Source organism: Pollicipes pollicipes, unplaced genomic scaffold, assembly GCF_011947565.3.
Source record: "Pollicipes pollicipes isolate AB1234 unplaced genomic scaffold, Ppol_2.1 Scaffold_7261;HRSCAF=8764_pilon_pilon_pilon, whole genome shotgun sequence".
NCBI classification, from domain to species: Eukaryota; Metazoa; Arthropoda; class Thecostraca; order Pollicipedomorpha; family Pollicipedidae; genus Pollicipes; species Pollicipes pollicipes.
Genome location: NW_023597054.1, coordinates 43117958 through 43139077, shown reverse-complemented (window position 1 = coordinate 43139077; position 21120 = coordinate 43117958). Strand labels below are relative to the sequence as shown.

Here is a 21120-nt window from a genome sequence, read left to right as displayed (position 1 = left end):
CGGCAGCTGCCTCCTCTCCGGCGGCAGCCACGGCGACGACGGCGACATAAGCGGTGGCGGTAGCCGTGGCGACGACGCTCGTGATAACGCTGAATGTTCGATCCGCATTCAGCATGCGGTACGATATCGTATTCGTAAAAAGCACGGCGTAAAATATTCAAGGTACCGGGTAGCTGAGATCTCGTTCGCCTACTCGGCGTCCGTTTTTGGCCGGCGACGAAGTGACTTTCAGTGACGTCACGCCCCTGCTTGCACAGGGTGTAAGCAAATGTCTTGATGACTACCACGTATATGGGGCCTTAAATTCTCGTAGGGGATAGGTGTTTCCGTGAGGGTTGCCTACTGGTATCCAGGCAGGTCGTCTGTGTTATAAACCCAGAGCATAAAAGTAATAAGAAATACTGCGTGTCCACTCGTAAAAATCTGGACCGTGTACAGCGCGAACAGGCACTAATTGAGATTGCAGGTATGGAGGGTGGTGTAGATCAGTTATTGGCTAAATGTTTACTGTTGTTTCGTATATCTTGTTGCATGTCTTTCATGCATGCTGCTAATGCGATCTGAGTTTTATTGATGAACATAATATCCATAGTTCACCCAATAATCTCCAAGGGTGTTGTGGATAGCATCTAGTATGTACTACCACTACCTCTTTTCTGAGAGCATGTTTTGAGGGCAGCATGGTAAGGTGACAGGCCATGCCTGTCTCACTGTGGCTAAATAGCAGACACATGCCTACTGTCTGAGCCCTAAAAGAGATCTCAGGATGCAGTGCCAGGATCCCATAAGCATGTAAATGTAGGATACTGAATCAACCTGTGGGATCCGGGCATGTCTTGACTTCCATTTGCATATGACACAAGTTGTTATGAGATGAAGTAAGTTTTCTTTCATATTTTAAAGAAAAGCCAAGGTGTTTGATACAACACTGGACTCCAACATAATCACAGAATAGCAGCACTATATCATATCAACTTGATTGTCCCCAGTGTCAATTCTCATTAACAATGCAATGGATGTGAGCACCTGGTCAGATGTGCTTTATGATGGACACAACTATTTGTTTGTCTGCCATTGTTCAGAATACAATGTGGTGAGATTGGAGCACAATGGAGTATAGACACATTTGGCATAAGCACATCTCCATTGCAAGTGCTTCTTCAACAGTGCCCTACCCCTCTACATAAAACCTGCCATGTATGGCATTATAACCCGTATTTAAAGTTTTTTTGTGAAGAGCCTTTATCATCTGGCCTATTCATTAAACAGGACTTCCAAAAAGTTTTCATACCATGCAGTGCTATGACATGTGTGCTCCAGACCAGGTTGACCCCTTTTGCCTGTCAGGTGACATTTCCATGATGTTCAGGGGAAACTATGAGTTTGCCTTGGAACTTGCATATGTTATAGCTCAGGGAAAGGCCCAGCATATTTCTGGAGGTGGTTATTGAAAACATGTAATCCTACTGAGCTTTGTTAACATAAATTATTCACTTTTCATAACCTTGGCATGACAGCAGTAGAGGCTCTAGTAACAGTATTGCGAGCTGTGGGAAAAATAGTAGGTCTAGAGGAACATGCTGTATTCCAGAAAGTTAATGTTGCATTAGATCATAACACATTATGTCCTGTTGGTTTCTGGAAAGTATCCCCTATGTCATGATCATGAAATTGTCATGTGAAAAATGCTATGTTGATGCAGGCTTTTACAGCATTTACCACTAGTTATTGTCTCCACTGAACAGTCTTTATGGCTGTCAGGTGATGGTGGCAGCATATGCCATAACTCAGGCATAGAGTGTGGTTTTAACTGCATTAATTCTGCTGCCATAAGAAAGGCAATATCAAATTGTGGTTTGGTTTACTCAGTGACATCATGTCAAAGCTCTGCAAGGGACATCTGGTGGTTGTAAGGCTATAAGCATATATTTTTTCCAAAACTGATGTTCTCTTCTCCCAAAAATCTTACCTTCAGCTTGACAAAACTTTTGCAACTTGAAAACATCTCCAAAACACAAATAAGAAGCAAAACAACAAAAGGAATTGACCATAAATTTTGTACCAAGCACAGGTGGATTTTTATTCACTTGTATAGGCTTTTCGTTGTTTGTTTTTTATTGAGGGTACTTGAATGTTTTCGTACATGTGACACATGCTGTGCTTCAGCCCAGGTGCATTCAGCGCAGCGCACCTGCCAGCAGCGAGTCCCCGGGGCCCACCGTTTGCCAATGGCCAGGCTGCAGCGCGGCGACCCTGGCAACCACACCAACGGCCTGGAACTCGACGAGAACGCTTCGGACGAGTCGGACTTCTTCCTGGTGCACACGGGCCCGACCGGCACCACCATTAACAAGATCCGGCCGGGCGGCTATCCGTCGGCGGCGCCGGCGGCCGGACCGCCGCGAGAGCTGCCGACCGGCCGCAATGGCTCGCCCTCCTTCTCCAACACGGTACGCGGTCCGACGGCACGCATTGGGAGGGGGAGGGGGGGGGGGGGGGCCTCGTCAGCGATGGTAGTCTTCTGAGGTTGGTGTGACTGCCTGCGGCACTCTCTCCTCCGGCTGTGGTCTGAGGCGGCCCGGGCGGGGTCGGAGCCGGAGCCGGAGCCGGAGCCGGAGCCGGAGCCGGAGCCGGAGCCGGAGCCGGAGCCGGAGCCGGAGCCGGAGCCGGAGCCGGAGCCGGAGCCGGAGCCGGAGCCGGAGCCGAGGCCGAGGCCGAAGTGGCTGGGACTGACGCGGCACCCCGCGGCCCGTAGGTAGCCGCGCCCACCGCCGTGACCGGCATCACCCGGAAGCGAAAGATCGACAAGGAGGAGAAGGACAGCGCCGAGCGGGAGGGGCGCAAGACGCGCACCGAGCAGCACGGCGCCGGACCGGGCGGCGTGCCCATGGTGTTCGACAAGCAGTACCTACGCACCGCCGACCATCTTCACCCCCAGATCGATGGTAAGGACCGGCAGCCTTCACCTGCCGCGTGAGATCCGGTCTGTCGGGCCCCCGCACTGCAACGAGAAGGGCACGGGTCGTTTTTGTCCTGTGCGATATGGAAAATTCGATCGGAACGAAAAGGTCATAGCTTTCGCCAAGGTCATCTCTTGACATTGCCTCTGCTAACGCGGCTTAAGGTATCTCCTTATCGCATTTATCCTTACCGCACTTGTTCGTACGCAAAGCTTTTTACATAACCTTTCGTGCATCAAGCTCTTTATCCGCAAATCTGGACGCGCAAATATGTTTACTCCCATTGTCCTTTTTGTGCTTCCCTTTTCGCAGTTTCAGTTCCGCGAAACTTCGAAACTATCAACTTTCAATACTAATGCTAAGACATGCAAATATTTGCATATTTTTGCCACACGGTATCTTATAAATGCCATTCTTGATATCGTATTTCTTCCGATGCGGATCTCTTCGTTTCGCGTTTTTTTCGTTCACGCATTTCTTCGCATCGCATGTGTCAGCAAATGCGTTTTTGCATCGTATTTTTGGTGTACACAATCCCGTGTGCGAAACGTCCGGCACTCAGAGCACGCACGTTGGTATTTCATTGTCTTCCTTCGCCGTTGTTCCGCTACCTCAGTCGATCCCAGTTTCCACTTAATTTCGGCTGCGTCGTAGTTGTGGCCCGTGGTGAAGATTTCTTTATCGCTCCATCATGTGTGTCACGGTTCTCTGTTTCCCAAACGTGACGCCGCAGCTGACGACCGGCGTGATTGTCAGCACCTCCCCTCCGTCCCCATAGCTCAGATGGTAAGGCGTTGTGCGCGCGAGGTGTCACAAACATTTGAGCTCGCTCCACAGAAATCCCACGCCGTAAAGGATCCGTACGCCGCTCCAAAGACCCGCCCCTGGCTGTCACGGTCGTACAGTTCCATCAGCAGTCAGCAGGGGGCGTGGTTTGTTTATGGAGGCGGTCCGCGTGCAGCTGCATATTTACTCAAAGTCGCTGGACTAACATGATATGTGTATCTGCCATTTAAGAAATGTCACACACAGTGCTTAACTGACAGACAAAGCAGACTAATCGTGGACTGTAACCCATTCGTGTCAGCCATGAGTGTAGGGCGGCGGGTTATGCACACATTGCACGATGTGGCGTTTTTTCCACGCAGCATTACAGATATCCGCCGTCACCTCCCCGGCTCGGCATCCGGCAAATTAAGGGAATATCGCATTTTTATGGTGGTGCGATTCGCATGCGAACCACAAAATCTTGCGTGTGCGTGCATACCCATGTATGCGTACGATGAACTGCATGCGTGAAAAATGCGACGCAATTAGAAGCACAAAGAAAGAATTGAAATGCTTACACAAAAGGAATCCATGGGAGCGTAAGTCCTGTTGTACGCAAGCTGACACCAAACCGTGCGGGTGCTTCTCAGTGGCAGAGATGTATGTGCGTTGCGCGGTGCAACATGAGGTCATATCAGTGCATGCGATAATCGCACATGACTACGCACTGCCCCACTCCCCATATGACTTACACGCATTTGGACTCCTGCAGTTTCTTTATTGCAAATTTGAATAACTGCGATGTGAAGAATTGTGTGTGCGGCAAACGTGCGATGCGAATGGGTCCATCGACGAAGAAATCTTTCACGAAAAACTGTGTACGCGACGAAGTGTGATACGGAGAAATCCTTGCACGAAAAAACGCCGTGCGAATAATTGCGTACGTGAAGACAAACGACATGAAGAGTTGCGTTTGCGAGCACTGGCGTGCACGAAGCAATGTATACACGATTAACTGGCACGTAGTGTTTTGAGCGAAGTCTCGTGAATGCAAAATTTTGCGCTACGGATATATTTCTGGGCAAGTCTTGCGTTGAATATTTGCGTGGGAGATGTCTTATGAAGATATGCGGCCCGATTAATTAAGCGTGCAGAGAAATGTGATGTGTTGTTCCGTATTGGAACCCCACGGTAAGTTAGGCTGTCCAGTGCTATTTCGAGGATCGCATTGGTCCGCTTTGTTCCTTTGACCTGGCGACGTCAAGCTTTTTGGTGCTGTTTGCACCAAAAATTGCACCAAAAAATTAATGAACGCGGTGTTCAGCCAATCACCACACAGGCGTCAGCCACCCCGTTCGGAAACGGTCGCTGTCACGCTGTGCGTTGTGTGCATCTGTTGCCTGCACTCTGGAGATGCTCTTGGTGCACACTCAGCGAACGCCACCCTCTTCGTCCGCTGGCGGTGGACGGAGTTCTGGTTTGGCAAGGCTGGAGCCTTGTCTGCCGTGATTGATCGTTACAACACTGGGGTGAGGGAGAACAGTATTTGATGGGCAATGCTGCGGCCATCGTGGTTTGTCATCACTACCGAGCCGTACCCCGGCCAGGGGCCCCAAATCCCCGGGTGTCCGGGCTGAACTGCGCCAATGCAACCGTCAGCCCGGCTCACGGCTAAAGGCCGCACCACGCTCCCGTGAGTCGGAACACGGCGAGGAGTCGGCATGAAACGGCGAGCGGGGTGACGGAGGGGGGGAAGGGGTGGTATTACCAGGACCGCGCACAGGTCATGACCGCGCCACCCAGCCGTTCGGCTCGGGTGGGGTGGCCGAGGCTGGGTGCTTCAGCTTCGGCTGGGGTGGCCGAGGCCGCCGCCGCCGCGGTGCGACGCTCAGCAGACTTCGGCCCCAGCGCGGCATGGGAGCCCTCGCAAACAAGTCCGCATCAGACGGCGCACAAGGATGGTCAAAATGTTGCTGCCGCCATGCCGACGCTGACGGCGGACCACAGCTTATTCTGAGCACAAAACAGCGACAGATCGATGCCTCGCCAGCTGAGCGCTGCCACATTTCAGTTGTCTATCCGTGCTTATGGTTTGGGCAGCTAACAGCATGTGCACCTAGTTATTCATTCTCGTGTGAGTGAGGCTTATGATTAATATGAATGTGGGCGCCAAATGGCCACTGCAGTCGGCACGACGGAAAACCCCAATATACAACAATAATATAGCAATAATATTTGGTTATGGTTATGGTTATAGTGGTCTAGTCGTCTGATCACGTTCCGGCCAAAAGCGTGCGACAAACAACGATTTTCTCCATAGCCTGCGGCGGTTTGAAGGTGCAATGCATTCAACCTGACCTGGCTAAGAGTCATGGCGACGCATCGGCCGGCGATCATACTGATTTGCGTATCTTCGAGAGGCTATTTTCTCCGCGATTATGAAGTGTTTGGATTTTCGGAATGATCGGGTCTAGGCGCAGAGGTGTTACAGGGGATGTTCCACATCTGATGATATTGAGGCAAGCATCAGATGCAGTGAATTAAGGTCACTTGCAAGTATTGGTTTGCTTTTATGTGGATGTAGCAGACTGCCCTGGACAGTATAATCTCATTATTTAGAAATATTTTCCTCAAGGCGACATCGCTTGATTGCGTCATAGCACGTCTTTACGACGTCGGAGTCGCTGCCATACTGGCCGTATCAGAATTGCCACTGTAGCGGACGCGCTGACTCGCTTGTAGTATTGTGACTTGCCGTTAGGTAGAGTTTTCGGCTGGGGCGTGTGCTTGACCCGACTATCGTTATATGCCTGGGTTTTGAACTTTTGTCATGTTGCTCTTATAAATTCGGCCGCGATTTTCATCTTGTTTACTTGGACTTACATGTTCAGAAATGGCACTATTCTCAAGTTACTTGGCGCGCTGATAGCGCCTGAACTAAGGCATCCCAGCAACAGCGGTGTCCTGCGAGCACAAGACACCCCACAGCTCCCACGAATGCCGCGCATTCCAGCTCCCGTGCTCAGAACTTGTGGTGCGGCTTCTTCCCCGGCATTGCACACACACGCGCACAGCAAAACGAAGGCATCGAGCTGCTCAGTGTCCGCGCTCTTCATTGAGTTTGAACAAGAGCACGGCCGGCGCATCTTGTACGCGCTGATGGTCCCCGACGTCACCGCAGACGTAGACGCTAGTCGGCATGCTCGTAGCTCCACTTGTTATCTGTGATTCTCATCCAGAATGTCTGGGACTCCCAGATTTCTATTCAACATAAATTTAGGTAGCCTCATGCAAATGAAGGCAATGTCCTGCACAGTTTTTCAAAAAGCACATGTCGTCTCCGTTGCACAGGAATCCTGTTTGTCCAGTCGGTGCTATTCGGGATAAAAGAAAGAAAAAACGCCACGGAGCCCTGCATGGTGGTGCCGGGACATGGACCCAGTGGAGGTCCCTCCTCCCCGTCCCATGCAGCGATAGCCCCGCCTCACTCCGGCAGCGGCATTCACTTCCGTCGCTCCGGTCACCGACAAATCAGCAGAGACCAATGGGCAGTTGCTACGTGGGTGACAGCGCGTTGACGTAAATGGACGGATGGTCAAAGACTCGGTTGGGGCTTGCATAGTGCTTTATAAAACGGTGCGATATGCCTCCATTGGAAATAGTTAACCGGTTGCCCTTTGAGCTCACTATGGTCCCCACAGACATGACTCCGGCAAGAATAGCTTCCGAGGCGCTGCCGCTGACAGTTATGCTGTGCCTCGACCATCCTGTTGGGAGCATAGTGACGCGGCGAGCGGTATTCTACTGTCGCCCGAAAAAGCAGGACGTATTGCTATTATGACGGCACCACCAAGCTCGCACGCTTGGAATTACACCTTGGCGCGGTGTAAGGGGATGCGTTATGCTGGTGCGCGTTGTCATTTCCGTCGCTGGAACGTTACGACGCACCCGGCTGCTGAGGCTCGGTAGTGTCGCTCGCCTCTCACCCTGGCGGCAAGGCCGGCAAGTGACCCCGTGCCTCGGGCTCCCCGAGCGCGTGGCGAGGCTGCTGCGCCACCGACACCGCGGCGTCCTGTGCTCCGTTATCATACCACTGCAGACACCGATATCACATCGTACCTGATTTATTTACCTCGGCATTCGACGCATTTGACCAAGCATTTGACATAGGACGTGTGGAGACGGGCATAAAACTGATCTGACGTGACATTTTTTGACACCATTCCGCTGTGTCATTCAGCTGTCATTGTTTCACCGTGTTTGTAGGCCGCCTTGTGTAAGCTGGTTCAATCCGCTGGCCGAAATCAGTGGGCTTTCTTTTTCGAACCTTGTCACAACAAAAACGGCGTTGAGAAACCACTGCCTGGTTACAAAACTCAGCTTAGCTTGTAAAAACCCGAGAGAACTGGCCGCAGTCGGTCGGAGCGCGCAGCGGAAAGAACGTCTTAGTTCTTGAGGAAGTAAAAACTGACACAACGCTCCTGGAGCCTCTCGTCGTCACGGACGAATAAGATATCGTTATTTCGCCCCGCGTCTGTCTGACAGCTGACGTTTGCCAGGCGGCGCGTGCCGCGTGTCGGCTGCGTGACCCTGCGAACCGGAGCGGCGCCACGCGACTACCATACTGCCCGCCTGCCGGAGTTCAGCGACACGGCCGCCACTATGACCCCCGGCCGTGACGCGCGTGCAGACGCAATGGGCGCCGCTTGAAGTAAACATGGACCAGCTCCTCGGTAACGCCGTCGGCCCAGCAGCGCCCATTCTATGCGGGGTGGCAGACGGAGAGATGGGTGTGACGCCACCGGCCCTGGGCGACTCAGGGCACGCGCTGGGACCGGCTGGTCCGGTCCGACCCGGTCTGGCGACGGCGGCCTGGCCCGACTGTCCAGCTACTGGTGCGGCTCACTCTCCGACAGCGCCAGGCTGCGCTGGGAGACGATGCCTGACGTAAACACTGTCCAAATGCTCGCAAACAAAACGTGTCCCTGATGCTGGAATGACACGGACACCGCGCTGGGGCGTGTGGTCGCTGAGCCCACGCTGGTGCTGCAGTTTCTGCAGTAATCAGCAGTTGAAGGGGCTTCAGGCGCCGCACCTTTGTCGTCACTTCCCGAACTTCGGAAGAGAAGTGGACCTCGTACGTGAAAACGTTCGCAATTCGCGCTAAAGCGGCGGTGGTGTTAGCTGCTTCGACCCTGCTCATCGCCGGCGGATGCTGCAAATACGCTTTTGGCTCACGCTGTTCGTTGTTGGGCATATCGTCTTCGCTGGGAGTGAAAGCCGCGACGTCGGCAAACAGGCGCTCTGGTTTTCGTACTGTATAAGCGTGGATACAAGTGTCATACAAGAGGCCATGGCTCCAGAGTGCGGTGCTACTGACCCTGTGCAGCACATAATAGTGCTTTAACTGTTTTTTATGTCGTGAGGTAACACACAACTTAGTAAATCGCGTCACATTTTACACTTGATTACGTCCTCCTGAATTTCCAATGGCGAGGCAAAATATGTCATGTGTTGGGGAGAGGTAAATGTGTAGGTGGATGTGCTGAATGCAGTTTTGCCTGTTGTACAGCGTGCTGTTGCCGACGCTGTATCTCTTCTCGTCAAACATTGGAGACGATGTTGTCCCAACCCTTCGCACCTTAACAGATGCGTCGGCACTAGTGTATGCAAACCATTGAGTAAAATTTTCAACGTGAAAAGGCTGGTCCTCAAGCCCACATAGTACATTATTTTGCCGTGAACAGGATGCTGATTTATTGCATTACGTTATTGCATTATTTCATATTGCATTAATGCGTTATTACATGTTACATGATTGTATATTACATTATTACATTACATAGTACATCATTTTGCCGATGACGATGATCGCACCACGGCAATTCACCCATTGGTAATGCCATTTGACGAGTGGTTTTGCATTCCTATCATGAGACGATGAACTGAACGCGTTTTAAAGTAGGCTAGGATTCTTTCGGAGGTAACTCTGCAATGGTCGTCCAGGCCCTCCCCTAACCTGCCACTCCCTTTTACATAGGCGTGATACTCTGGCCTTGAAAGAACTTGCGTTTTTTTGGGGGGGGGGATTGGAGCTCATGAGTGGCACGGCGTCACTCGTTAGCGCGCAGATCTGTCGTTTTGCAAACTGAGTTCTGCGCTCCTTTCTCGGGCCACCTGTGTCTGATCCGGACCGCTAATCAACGGACAGCGCCTTTGTGCTGTCTGGCTGTTTGGTCTTGAAGGAGACCAGATGGCACATGTTTACTTCTCCGGGGCGTTTCGGCGCAATTTCGCAGTTGACGGCCTTGATAAAGTGCGGTCATAAATGGCTGACGCTCTGCAAAGTTTGTCCACGAATCCGGTATCTGTAACACTAAATGAGCATATCCAATTTTTATAATTCGGTTTTTGTGTCGTTACTACAAGTAGCTGCAAGTAATTATCAGAGAACCTGCCATATCCGATTGACACGCAGCGTAAATGAAGCCTTGTTTCGTGACAGAGAAAGAGAGGAAAAGCACACCCGTGCATCGCTCCTGGAAATGGCCGCTGCAACTACTGGTCTGCGACTGACGCGTGAGAGACCAGCATTACCATGGCTCTCAACGGTGTCCCAGAAGAGTTAGCACAAAACAAGCGCTTGCACGCTTGCTTCGCTGCGCGAAGTGAAAAATTTGGAAATTTTCACTGTGCATCTTTTGCAGCTGGAATCGCGGCTCTAGGTGCCCTGGTTGCCGAGATATCGCGCAAAGTGTGAAAAAGACTCGGACGCAGGCTGCGCGCGGTGCTGGCGGTCTCTGGCGGCCGCTGGCAGGATAGAGCGCATTTGGCATGCCCTCTCTGCAACACAGGCAAACCTATTCCATGGGACCGGTGACTGATCGTGGGACGTGACCGGGGATTTTTGCCACTTCCATCAACTGTCCGCCGTTGAATGATGGCAGCACGCACTACCGTTGCATCCAACGGCATTGTATTGTATCGAACAGTGAAAAACGATGGGTAGCGGCCAAATAATTTTTCCTGGCTCGGGCATACGTGACACTACAATCTAAGCCACGTGATCGTCCGTTCGATTCCCCGTCAATCCATACAGCACGTGCGACGTGACAATTCATGGAACGTTGTTATTTTTTCGATTTCTTTTCAATGCATGCCACTCTCCGGTACACCCGTGCTCTGGGTGCCTAGATGTGGCACAAAGCGCGTAAACCCGTGGAAAAGAGCAAAAGCCATCTTCCTGGCTTGTGTGTGCCCGACACGTGTAACGTGCCACCCCGTGCTTGTGACACATGTGACCATGGAATTCCCCGTTCAATGGCCCATCGTAGCATGCCAGTCTCGTGCTACTACGTACCATAAGAGCTGCAATCTTGCGTAAAGCGTAAGAATGGACGAAATCGGCAAAATACAGCTTCACAGCTAATGTGCACGCGTCACATGACGTGCAGCATGACATCGGACACGTTTCAGTGATTGCCCGTTAGATCACCTATCGAAGCATGCCAGTCTCTGTGTACTTCATTCCCTGGTTTCTGAGTTACCACGAAAACGTGCAAGCCCTCAAAAGAGCAAAATCGTGTAAATCCATAGCTTAACACACATGGGCGCCATGACATGTGGCACGTGTCACCAAACATTATCATCTCGCTCCGTCCGTTCATCATTGAAGCGCGCCAATCCCAGGTGTGTTAGTGCCATAGGTGCCGAAATGTGGCACAAAAGGTGCAAATCCGTGAAAGAGAGCAAAATCCATCTGTGATCCCGTGCCGTGTGATTCGTGTGACCGTACCATTTCGAATGTTAAAACTTGGCATCTTGAAGTTGTCCTGCAAAAAGGAGCGCAATGATGCGTTGCACAAACTCGCGATGCAACTGAAAGTGTACCCGCGTTAATTGCGAATGTTGGGAAACGCCTGTACGCGCACAGCGACCGCAACGTACAGCGCACCGCCGACCACCACGCCTGAGCCGGGATCGCTCCCGCCGATCACCCGCCCACCGGCCCATCGCCAAACAGGCTGAAGGCCGGCCAGAATCCTCGTTCTTTAACGTGGAGTCAGGCGATTGTCAACAAAGGGCTAGGGCATGCACCGGGGCCAGGGCAGCAACTTGCCGCCGTCGCTGCGAAAAAGCCGTCGTGCAACTCTTTAGTGTAGGCTCATTTGCGAGCGACATCCTTTAAAATGTGATTAATAAAATGGTGCGAGAGAGACAGCACGAATCCGCCAACACGCCGATGTCGTTTTCAACGTTAGATCACACATGGTTTTGACGGTAGCGGGTTGTATTCGGCGCTGGTTTTCAAACTCGGCCCGTTGCAATTTTATAACACAATTTGCAGCGCAACGGTGCGCTGCACAAAGTCGCGGTGCGCACTGAAAATGTAGCTGCTCCAATCGTGAATGTTGGGAAACAAAATTCAGGCCTCTAGCTGCTTTCCGTGCCGAGATATAACGGTGAACGTAAAACCGCGTAAAAAAACGGCCGATTTCATCTTGTCAACACGTGTGCACGTGCCACGTGTGATGTGGCGCCAAAAACGCACCCGATTGCGATGGCCTTTTCCGTGCTCTATTGCACCGTGTAAGCTGCATGTCGCTGCGACCATTGGTTACCGACGTGTCTGGCTCCGGAAAGCGAGACGTGTCGGGCCGTCGGCCGGAATCGCGAAACTGGCGTCGCCCGTGTTAACCCTATATAATTTTTGCGGTTTTGGGTTTTGTTCGCCCGGCGCGCGCTCGTTTTTGCGAAATGCAGAATTTTGACGCAACCCTGTCAAGCGCAGCCGGCGGATCTCGGTCGTGTGCAAATTTCATGCAAAAGTTCCTGACCGTTAAGCTTGCAGGTGAACCAACGGACACACACGCACGCACGCACGCACGCACGCACGCACGCACGCACGCACGCTGGTCCTTTCGTAATATGGAAAGAAGAAGATAGATTTAGAAGATAATGATGATTAGAGTTGAAATCATATTGCGGAGAATTGGTGGTGCAGTTTCTGTCAACAATCACGTGATATTCAGCAAAAGACAACTTTTTGTAAGTTGGATGCTCGTCAGGTTTTGGCGGCACCCTTTTTAAATTATTGAACGGCTTTAGCACCCCTGTCACATATTAAAGTTCATGACGTGCTTGATGTGCATGTCGTGACGTTTTAGGCAAATTGTGATCCTGAGGACAAAATTATGTGCCACTCTTGCAGGTGGCCGTTGAAATATCTCCCTAGAAATTCCACAGATGTCTTAAGGTACTGGATGCGAACTTTGCGCTTGGCTTGGCCCTACAAGAAGAATTCTAAGGCGTTGAGGTCGGAATAATGATGGCCCAGACATATGTCTGTATCAGTGAGACAGCGAGATTACCGTTCCTTGGAACGTCTTTGAAAGAATTTCTTTTGTACCCACCGCAGTACGAGGAGGGTCCACCTTATTGGAACCGCTCGCTTTTGGTGCTAACATGACGGTTTTGGGAACGGCTTCTGCGGTTTCTTTCCAGGGTTTGTTGCTTGCCATACCGGGAGGCGTCGCATTGGATGCTATTCTAAGCTATTCGTGGAAACTGATCACCGACACCTGCGATACCTACGCCGCGCCGTTTGCCCGACGGCGCAAGCGGCTGTTTTACGAAGTTCGGGGCGGCGCATATGTTTCGCCGGTCGGTCGCCCACGGCCGTGCTCCAGGCGTCCTACCTGCCGTAAATAACGTCGCAACAAAAGAACTTCTTGAAACTGGCTCATCCGGACGAAGCGGGCTTTCTTAACTCAGCTAAAAAGCCTCTGCTAAGCTGAAATTAAGCTTTTCAGCTGAAGGTACTTAATTCAGAGTCACACAATGAGATAATTCGGTGTCACATAATGAGATCATTCGGTGTCACATAATGGGGATAAGTGTGGATGTCCTGGCGCAACAGCTATACATGCCAGCCGATTGGTGCCTGGTTGGCTAAAAGGTTGTCAGCGTCCAGGGTTCGCTGTGAATGTTACGTTCATTCTGTCGCGGATTGCATGATGCCCCAGGATGGTTGCTAAATTACTCTTGCATTTTAACTCAGCTCAGTTGGTGGAATACATCAATAGTGCTAAAAGACAATGACTCGATTTTTCGTTCTCCTGAACGGAAGCGCTTGTTGGATGGGCCTGAACGTTTGTGAATCCCATGCTTTTTTGCTCATTCCTGAAAATGGCGTCGTTTTCGCGATGAAAGGATCCGGAGATATTGAAGTCAGCGTGGTGTACGGTGACGGACGCTCGTCACCGTTGAAAACACCGGACAAAAGTGTGCGTTCAGCACGCCGTCATCCCGTTCCCATCCGAGAAGGTCCCATCCGTCGATATGCGCACAAACCAAATTGAAAAAAAGTAATGATGGTGAATACGTTGTCATCAGCTCAGTCCGTCACTGGTCGAAAGTCATGTCTGAAGCCAAGCGATGGCCGAGGCCATACCATACCGGGGGGTGCCCGGCGGAGCGGCGGACCTCCTCCAGTGCCGGCCGAGCAGAGCCACAGACACGCCGGCCAAGGGATGGCCGAGGCCATACCATACCGGGGGGTGCCCGGCGGAGCGGCAGACTTCCTCCGCTGCCGGTCGAGCAGCGTCACAGACACGCCGGCCAAGGGATGGCCGAGGCCATACCATATCGGAGAGTGCCTGGCGGAGCGGCGGACCTCCTCCGGTGCCGGCCGAGCAGCGCCACAGACACGCCGGGCAAGTGATGGCCGAGGCCATACCATACCGGGGGGTGCACGGCGGAGCGGCGGACCTCCTCCGGTGCCGACCGAGCAGCGCCACAGACTCGCCGGCCAAGCGATGGCCGAGGCCATACCATACCGGGGAGTGCACGGCGGAGCGGCGGACCTCCTCCTGGTGCCGACCGAGCAGCGCCACAGACTCGCCGGCCAATCCATTCGAGGAGCCGCCGAGTAAGCTCAGCAAGCATTGGCTGACAGGTTGAGGGTTTCTCGTGAATGGATATGAGCAATTTGGCATCTCGGTTAGCGGGAAGTTTGTGCCAAGCTGGTGCCAAAGCAAGTGACCGGCGTAATGAAGGAAGGCTGGTGGCAAATTTCAAAAATGCTGCTGCGGCATATACGGGACGGAGATCTTTTCATGTCTCCACCGGAGACGAAACATGGGTTAGTCGGCACGAGTCAGAATTCCAGAAACAACTTAACCGGAATTAAGTACCGGGATTAAGCGTCACCCAAGCCCATGAAGCACACTGAATGGGAATTATCTGTTTTAACTAAGTGCGCGTGGACACATCGAATGGTGCGCGAAGTCGATGTTTCAACTGCATAATGAAAGGACGTCACCTTCAACACACCTAACATAAATACAATCCGACTGCTCTGGTCTGTAGTGAAATCGTGTGCGGTGGCATAGTGATGGTCCACTGCACTGGTGACATAACGTCCAGACGGTCGTGTTGATCTTCCAATACGACAGCTGGCGGCTGCCACTGACATAACATGTGTCCGCGCCTGTTCTGCTGGCGACATTCCATGTGCTCGCGCCTGTTCTGCTGCTGATGACATCACACACGCACCCCACCGCGGTCCTCGCAGCGCTGGCGGGGCGGGGACCCGTGATTACTGCACTGACACGGCGCCGGCCATTTGTTGTGCGATGCTGTCAGCACGTGGTCAGTGTGCTCATGCTAAGCCCGAGCGCCTGTGCCAAGCGCGGCGGACACTCAGAGGCGGAGCCGATGGCTAGTCTGTTGGCACGCGGTAGCTCTGGAGCTGTGGCTTGGCGCTTGGACCGCCACCCGCGTGTGTTGAGGCCGTCCCCCGGGCCCGCCGGGGTGTGTGGGACTCCAGCCGGTCGTGTGACGGGTCCGGACTGGTGGGGCTGTGGCGGGCCTGGTGGTCTGTCTCGGTCCGTTGGTGTCCCAGAGGCTTGGTATGACCGGTTCTGGTCGTAGCCTTGCGGCGGCTCGGATTGGTATCGTTGCAGAGCTATTTAAGATGGTGTAGAACTGTGAACCAATCATTGGTGCGTTAGCAACTTTATCGATCGCCTTTCCATGGCTTTGGCCGGCTGCGAGCGGCGCCGCCTGCCGCAGCGGCGGACAGGCGCATAGGACGGCGGCTCGGCTCGAGTCCGGGCGCGGTGGCGCGCCAGGGCGGCGCGCTGCCGCCGCCGGCCGCCAGGCGGCCGGCGGCGGTCCGGCGTGCCTCCCTGGCGTGACTCGCGCTGCTCTCGGTAGTGGACCGCCGGCGGCTAGCAGCGTCTGTGACGGGGCGGCCGGGGCCGGCGCGGCGCGGCGCTCGCGCGGTGACGCGGGTGACGGTGCGGTGACGATTGCCCGGCGGTGTCGCCGAGGCAGCGGCGCAGCGCGCGCCATGCTGCCCGTGGACTCGCCGCGCGCCAGCGGCGGCCGCTTCTTGACCGGCTCGCAGTCCGGCGACGACTCGTACCACATGCTCTCCTTCTGGGATGGCGGCTCGCCCAGTAAGTGGGCCGCGCGCCGCCGCCGGTCCCGGAAGCCAGCGGGGCAGGCCTGCGACTGCCGGTCATGACACAGCCGAAAACCCGCCCGAGACCAGACAGCGCCCGGCCCAGGCACTGCATCCGTCCCAGTGGCGATATGGGGTGCACACCGCGCGTTGAGTCGCACTTGCGTGGTGGGGTTCTGGGGCTGAAGAATACTTTTATTGAGATGAATCAAGACTGCGGAAACAAAGGCTGGACGTGTCTGAGCTTTGAGGTGCTGCCAATGCAAATCACGTGTGCCTTGCGCTCTCGAGTCAACGTAAACATCTGGGAAATGCGATCTGTCTGTGCGGTCAGCATCGTTGTTTTGGAGCCGTCCAACAGCGGTCGACAGTCCGATCCGAACACCACCTCCGCTGTCGGACCGAATTACTAAATAACCTATCGAAGACCTCCCTGTGAAAGGATCGGGAAAAGCTGCGGGGAACGCCCGTTGAGATTTCCGGGCCACGTCGACGGGAGGGTGATTGTGCCATTTTGTCCCATTGTGGGAGGATTCGGCGTCCTTTAGCCAGAAAGCCGAGGTTTTTTTGTTCTAAGACCTCGCGTTACGCAGCGTGCCCTTGGCGACGGAGTCGCCTCGAGTGCTTCCCTTCGGCTCTCGTGTACGCCGCCCCCGCTGCGAGACGGCTTGCCTGCCATGCGGCTCCGTCCAATGGGCCAGGGTGGGGGCCGAGCGCTCCGGCCGGCACCGGACCACATGCCGAACGCCGTCCAAAGGGCGGCAGGCGCCCGCCGCTCTGCCAAACAACGGCGCTTCCTGGGCCCCACGCGCCCCGCTGTCCGCCGTAGCCTCCAGAAGTGGGCGGCTGGCTACCGACCGAGCCGTAGGCTGTCGCCCGCTTTGGGGGGCGTGCGCACCCAAGTCTAGCCCTGCGACCGATGGGTTGACCGGGGTCGGTCGGTGCCACCCCTCGCGTGCGATTAGCGATAGCGGCTGCTTCCATTAGTGTCAAATAACGGTTCATGGTTGCTGTTTCTGTATCTCAGTTTGGGACTTGGCGCCTGGTAATCGGGCTTTGTTCTCCCCTGCCACCCGCAACACTGATTTCCCAGAGCAGCACCGACCGACGACGACCGTTGGTCATACCAATGGTACCGATACATCCGCATGTTAAGGCATTTTTGCCTTTTCAAAGCTCAGTTCACGATCATCGTCTACGCTATGGTGATAAAGTTCATGAATCTGCGAAGGAGCTCGCAACCCAGCTGGGTGGTCAGGAAATTTACAACCCAGCTGGGTGGTCAGGAAATTTGCAATCCAGCTGGGTGGTCAGGAAATTTACAACCGCATTGGCAGTTTCCAAACTCCGTGGGGAGTTGGTGAAATGCCTAGGGTATATGCAAAAAGGGACTTAAGTTGTACTTTCTACTAGGATTACAATGGCCAGCGGCGCGTTCAAGGAAGAGGCACGAGAGGCCTCTGTCTGGTATATATATATATATATATATATATATATATATATATATTATATATATATATATATATATATATATATATATATATATTTATCTATATGTCTATATATATTTATTTATTTTAGGCATGATGAATTGCAAATCAATGAGCTATGAGCTTTAGAAAGGTTTCTGTCAGGTCGTTTGATGTTTCTGATCAGCCTTTCATTGTCGCGTTGAAGTCCAAAGATAAATAGATGGCTAAATAGAGATAAATTACCAACATTATTCAGATAAAATGTCGCGTATTGGTCGGATGTCGATTTAAACGTTACGTTTCGCCATTATATGAAAGGCATTTATTATCAGATAGGATCACACTTCATGCACGCGAATGAATGTTGGTAATGACGCAGCACGTTGATTTTCAGTGAAACGTGCTTAAAAAGGATATCTTGCGTAAACAAATAAAGGATACTGTATGTGCATTCATGCATAAGCACCGTATCATCCAAAATGTCCACGCGTTGCCAAACGTTGATGGCATGATTGTCACAATATTCTTGGGCATATTTGTTTTGTCACCACTACCACACCATAGAGGCTGTCTCATGTATCATGGATAAGCGTTGTACTCCATCGCCTGACGCACATGCGGTGGTCGCGTTCAGCCGATGGCTTACCGACCCTGGCTGGCCTGATTCGCTCCGCTCCAGACACCAGCCGACCCTGGCTGGCCTGATTCGCTCCGCTCCAGACACCAACCGACCCTGGCTGGCCTGATTCGCTCCGCTCCAGACACCAACCGACCCTGGCTGGCCTGATTCGCTCCGCTCCAGGAACCAACCGACCCTGGCTGGCCTGACTCGCTCCGCTCCAGAAACCAGCCGACCCTGGCTGGCCTGATTCGCTCCGCTCTAGAAACCAACCGGCCCTGGCTGGCCTGATTTGCCGACCATGGCTACTCCAACCAGGCGCCCGCCGTCCTTGTGTTGAATTGGACTTGAGTATGCTCCGGCAGCCTTCGGAGCCATGCCAGCGCATCGTGGACGGGGGCCGCGTGTCAGCCGTGTGCCGTACCTCCGTCCGGCTGGACCCGGGCTCATCAGATGCTCGCCGAATTTCAGATTCAGCACTTGGATGTTCAACATTGTTCGTTTTATTCCAACGTATGTATATGAAATGCTCTCAGAAACTGACACCATTTTGAAACATTTTCAAAATGGTGTCAGAGCGGTGCTGACATGTCCATCACTTGGCAAGATCGCTTTTCTCCGGTGTCCGGGGTGTGGGAGTGTTAGTGGTGGTGGCGGGGGGTGTCGCCGTTGTCGCGTAGCTGACGTGCCGCGGCGAACGCTGCGCCGGTCCACCGGCCGGGCGGCTGACAGGACGCATAGTTTCTCGTGTGTTGTTGCACCCGCGCGTCTTCTAAGGAGGTTGCGAGTGATCCTGAGATCCTGTGGGTTGCGCAGGAAGCGCACTGAAGTCTTCGAAGGGTAGATGGCGCCACCCACACCAGAACGCCTTATGACCTCTGGCAACACCCCTGGCCGGTTTGTAGTAACTGGTTTGGGTGGTCGCGGTGCGGAAAACTTCAATCCAGCAAATTTAGCGTGGTCCGAGGTGTGCAATGCCATTAAATTGTTGGAGTATGACGACATGAGGCAACTGTAGATTGTGAACCAAGTGGGGAGAAATCCGACGACAGTTGCCTCATCGGCGAAACGAGATGTTCTACTATCAGCTGATGCGGCTCTCCGGAGACGCGTCGCTCTTGCTCCTTCGAACAGACGGAATCGATCGGAGAGGCAGAAACATATCAGGTAGGGCAGGTCGGACGCCGCCATGCGATTTGGCGAGGATACGCGAGGCACGGCTGTGGACGGGTGCGCAAAGTAACGTTCGCACAAGATTTCCCTCATATGTATGTGTGTCTATTGGTTTCCCAGTTGTTTGCCATAAAATACCAGGTAGTGTTCTATTCCTAGTTGACTTGACAGCGTGTCGTTGGGCGCCGCCTGAAGACCAGTTGGCACATTCTGACAGTGTGCCGTTGGGCGCCGCTTAAAGATAAGTTGGGATATTCTGGCAGCGTGTCGTTGGGCGCCGCCTGGAGACCAGTTGGCATATTCTGACAGTGTGTCGTTGGGCGCCGCCTGAAGACCAGTTGGCATATTCTGACAGTGTGTCGTTGGGCGCCGCCTGGAGACCAGTTGGCATATTCTGACAGTGTGTCGTTGGGCGCCGCCTGAAGACCAGTTGGGATATTCTGGCAGTGTGTTGTTAGGCGCCGCCTGGAGACCAGTTGGCATATTCTGACAGTGTGTCGTTGGGCGCCGCCTGGAGACCAGTTGGCATATTCTGACAGTGTGTCGTTGGGCGCCGCCTGGAGACCAGTTGGCGTATTCTGGCAGTGTCGTTGGGCGCCGCCTAGAGACCAGTTGGCATATTCTGGCAGCGTGTCGTTGGGCGCCGCCAGGAGACCAGTTGGGATGTTCTGGCAGTGTGTCGTTGGGCGCCTCCTGGAGACCAGTTGGCGTATTCTGGCGTGCATGTTTAGCGATCGGTGTCTTTTGGAGTCTCGCTGAAACGCTCGCAATCCAGGTCTGTGGTATGGCCGTGCGCTGAAAATATCCAATTTTCTGGAGAGAAATTCGTTGAACAAAGATGTCAAGCAATCACTGATCAGCAACGATCAGCAACAGCAACGCGCATCGATGGTTCACACTGGGATGTGTCTGTCGAGCCGTGCTATCTGTGAATGTATTGGGATCTGTGGCTGTATGTCTTACATTGACCCAGGCTGGGGTACCCGGAAGATATGACAGGCATTTTGCTTTTTACTCCGCATTTACGAACATGTCCATTCAAAGAGGCTACCAGGAGCTCTGTCACGAAATCAGAGCGAAACTGTAGGGCATTGCCAAGAACGTCAGTGTTGTCATTCAGGCTCCGACATCCTAGCACGGCTCCTTGCTGAGGGTTGTCCGAAACCCAGACAGATAAACCGAACGGCCACAGTTACCCTCACTGATTATTATCTGGACCGAACCGATCCTCTCCGGTTGCTCGGCGTTCATTGAAAAGTTCGGTTATGCTTTCCCAAGGTTGTGAGAAAACAGCATCTGCCTCTCCAGCTCGACAAGGCCTCCGGGTGTGGCGAGGTTAATGTACTGCAGCGTTTAGTGTTTGATGCAGCATTTTGTACAATATTCAGCACGACAGTCCGCGCAATGATTCTGTGTGCCTTCACGCAGTCGTATTACAGTATTGCACGGAGGTGACGTCACTATGGCGCGATGTAAAGCCGGGTACTATAATAATCCATCTGCAAAGAAGAATGCAGGGGCATTCATGGTCCGGAAATTGCATTCATTTCCCAGAGCCGGAACATAGTCGGGATGTAGATGAACATTGATAGCCTGTCGGGTCTGATAATGATGAGATTTAATCCAGACCTTTCATCTCTTACTTGATCCGGGTTGACA

The 21120-nt window shown here is 53.2% G+C and overlaps 1 protein-coding gene across 1 annotated transcript in view; it reads left to right on the top strand.

Annotated features, from left to right (window-relative positions):
* Nucleotides 1–305: 305 nt before the first annotated feature.
* Nucleotides 306–21120, top strand: part of gem (transcription factor CP2 like gemini) — a 40745-nt gene continuing 19930 nt past the window's right edge. Inside the window, exons 1-3 of the mRNA XM_037235289.1 lie at nucleotides 306–466; nucleotides 2167–2450; nucleotides 2756–2945. Coding sequence (XP_037091184.1) covers nucleotides 2229–2450; nucleotides 2756–2945 — 412 coding nt within the window. The 5' untranslated portion in view covers nucleotides 306–466; nucleotides 2167–2228. The remainder of the gene's footprint in view (nucleotides 467–2166; nucleotides 2451–2755; nucleotides 2946–21120) is intronic.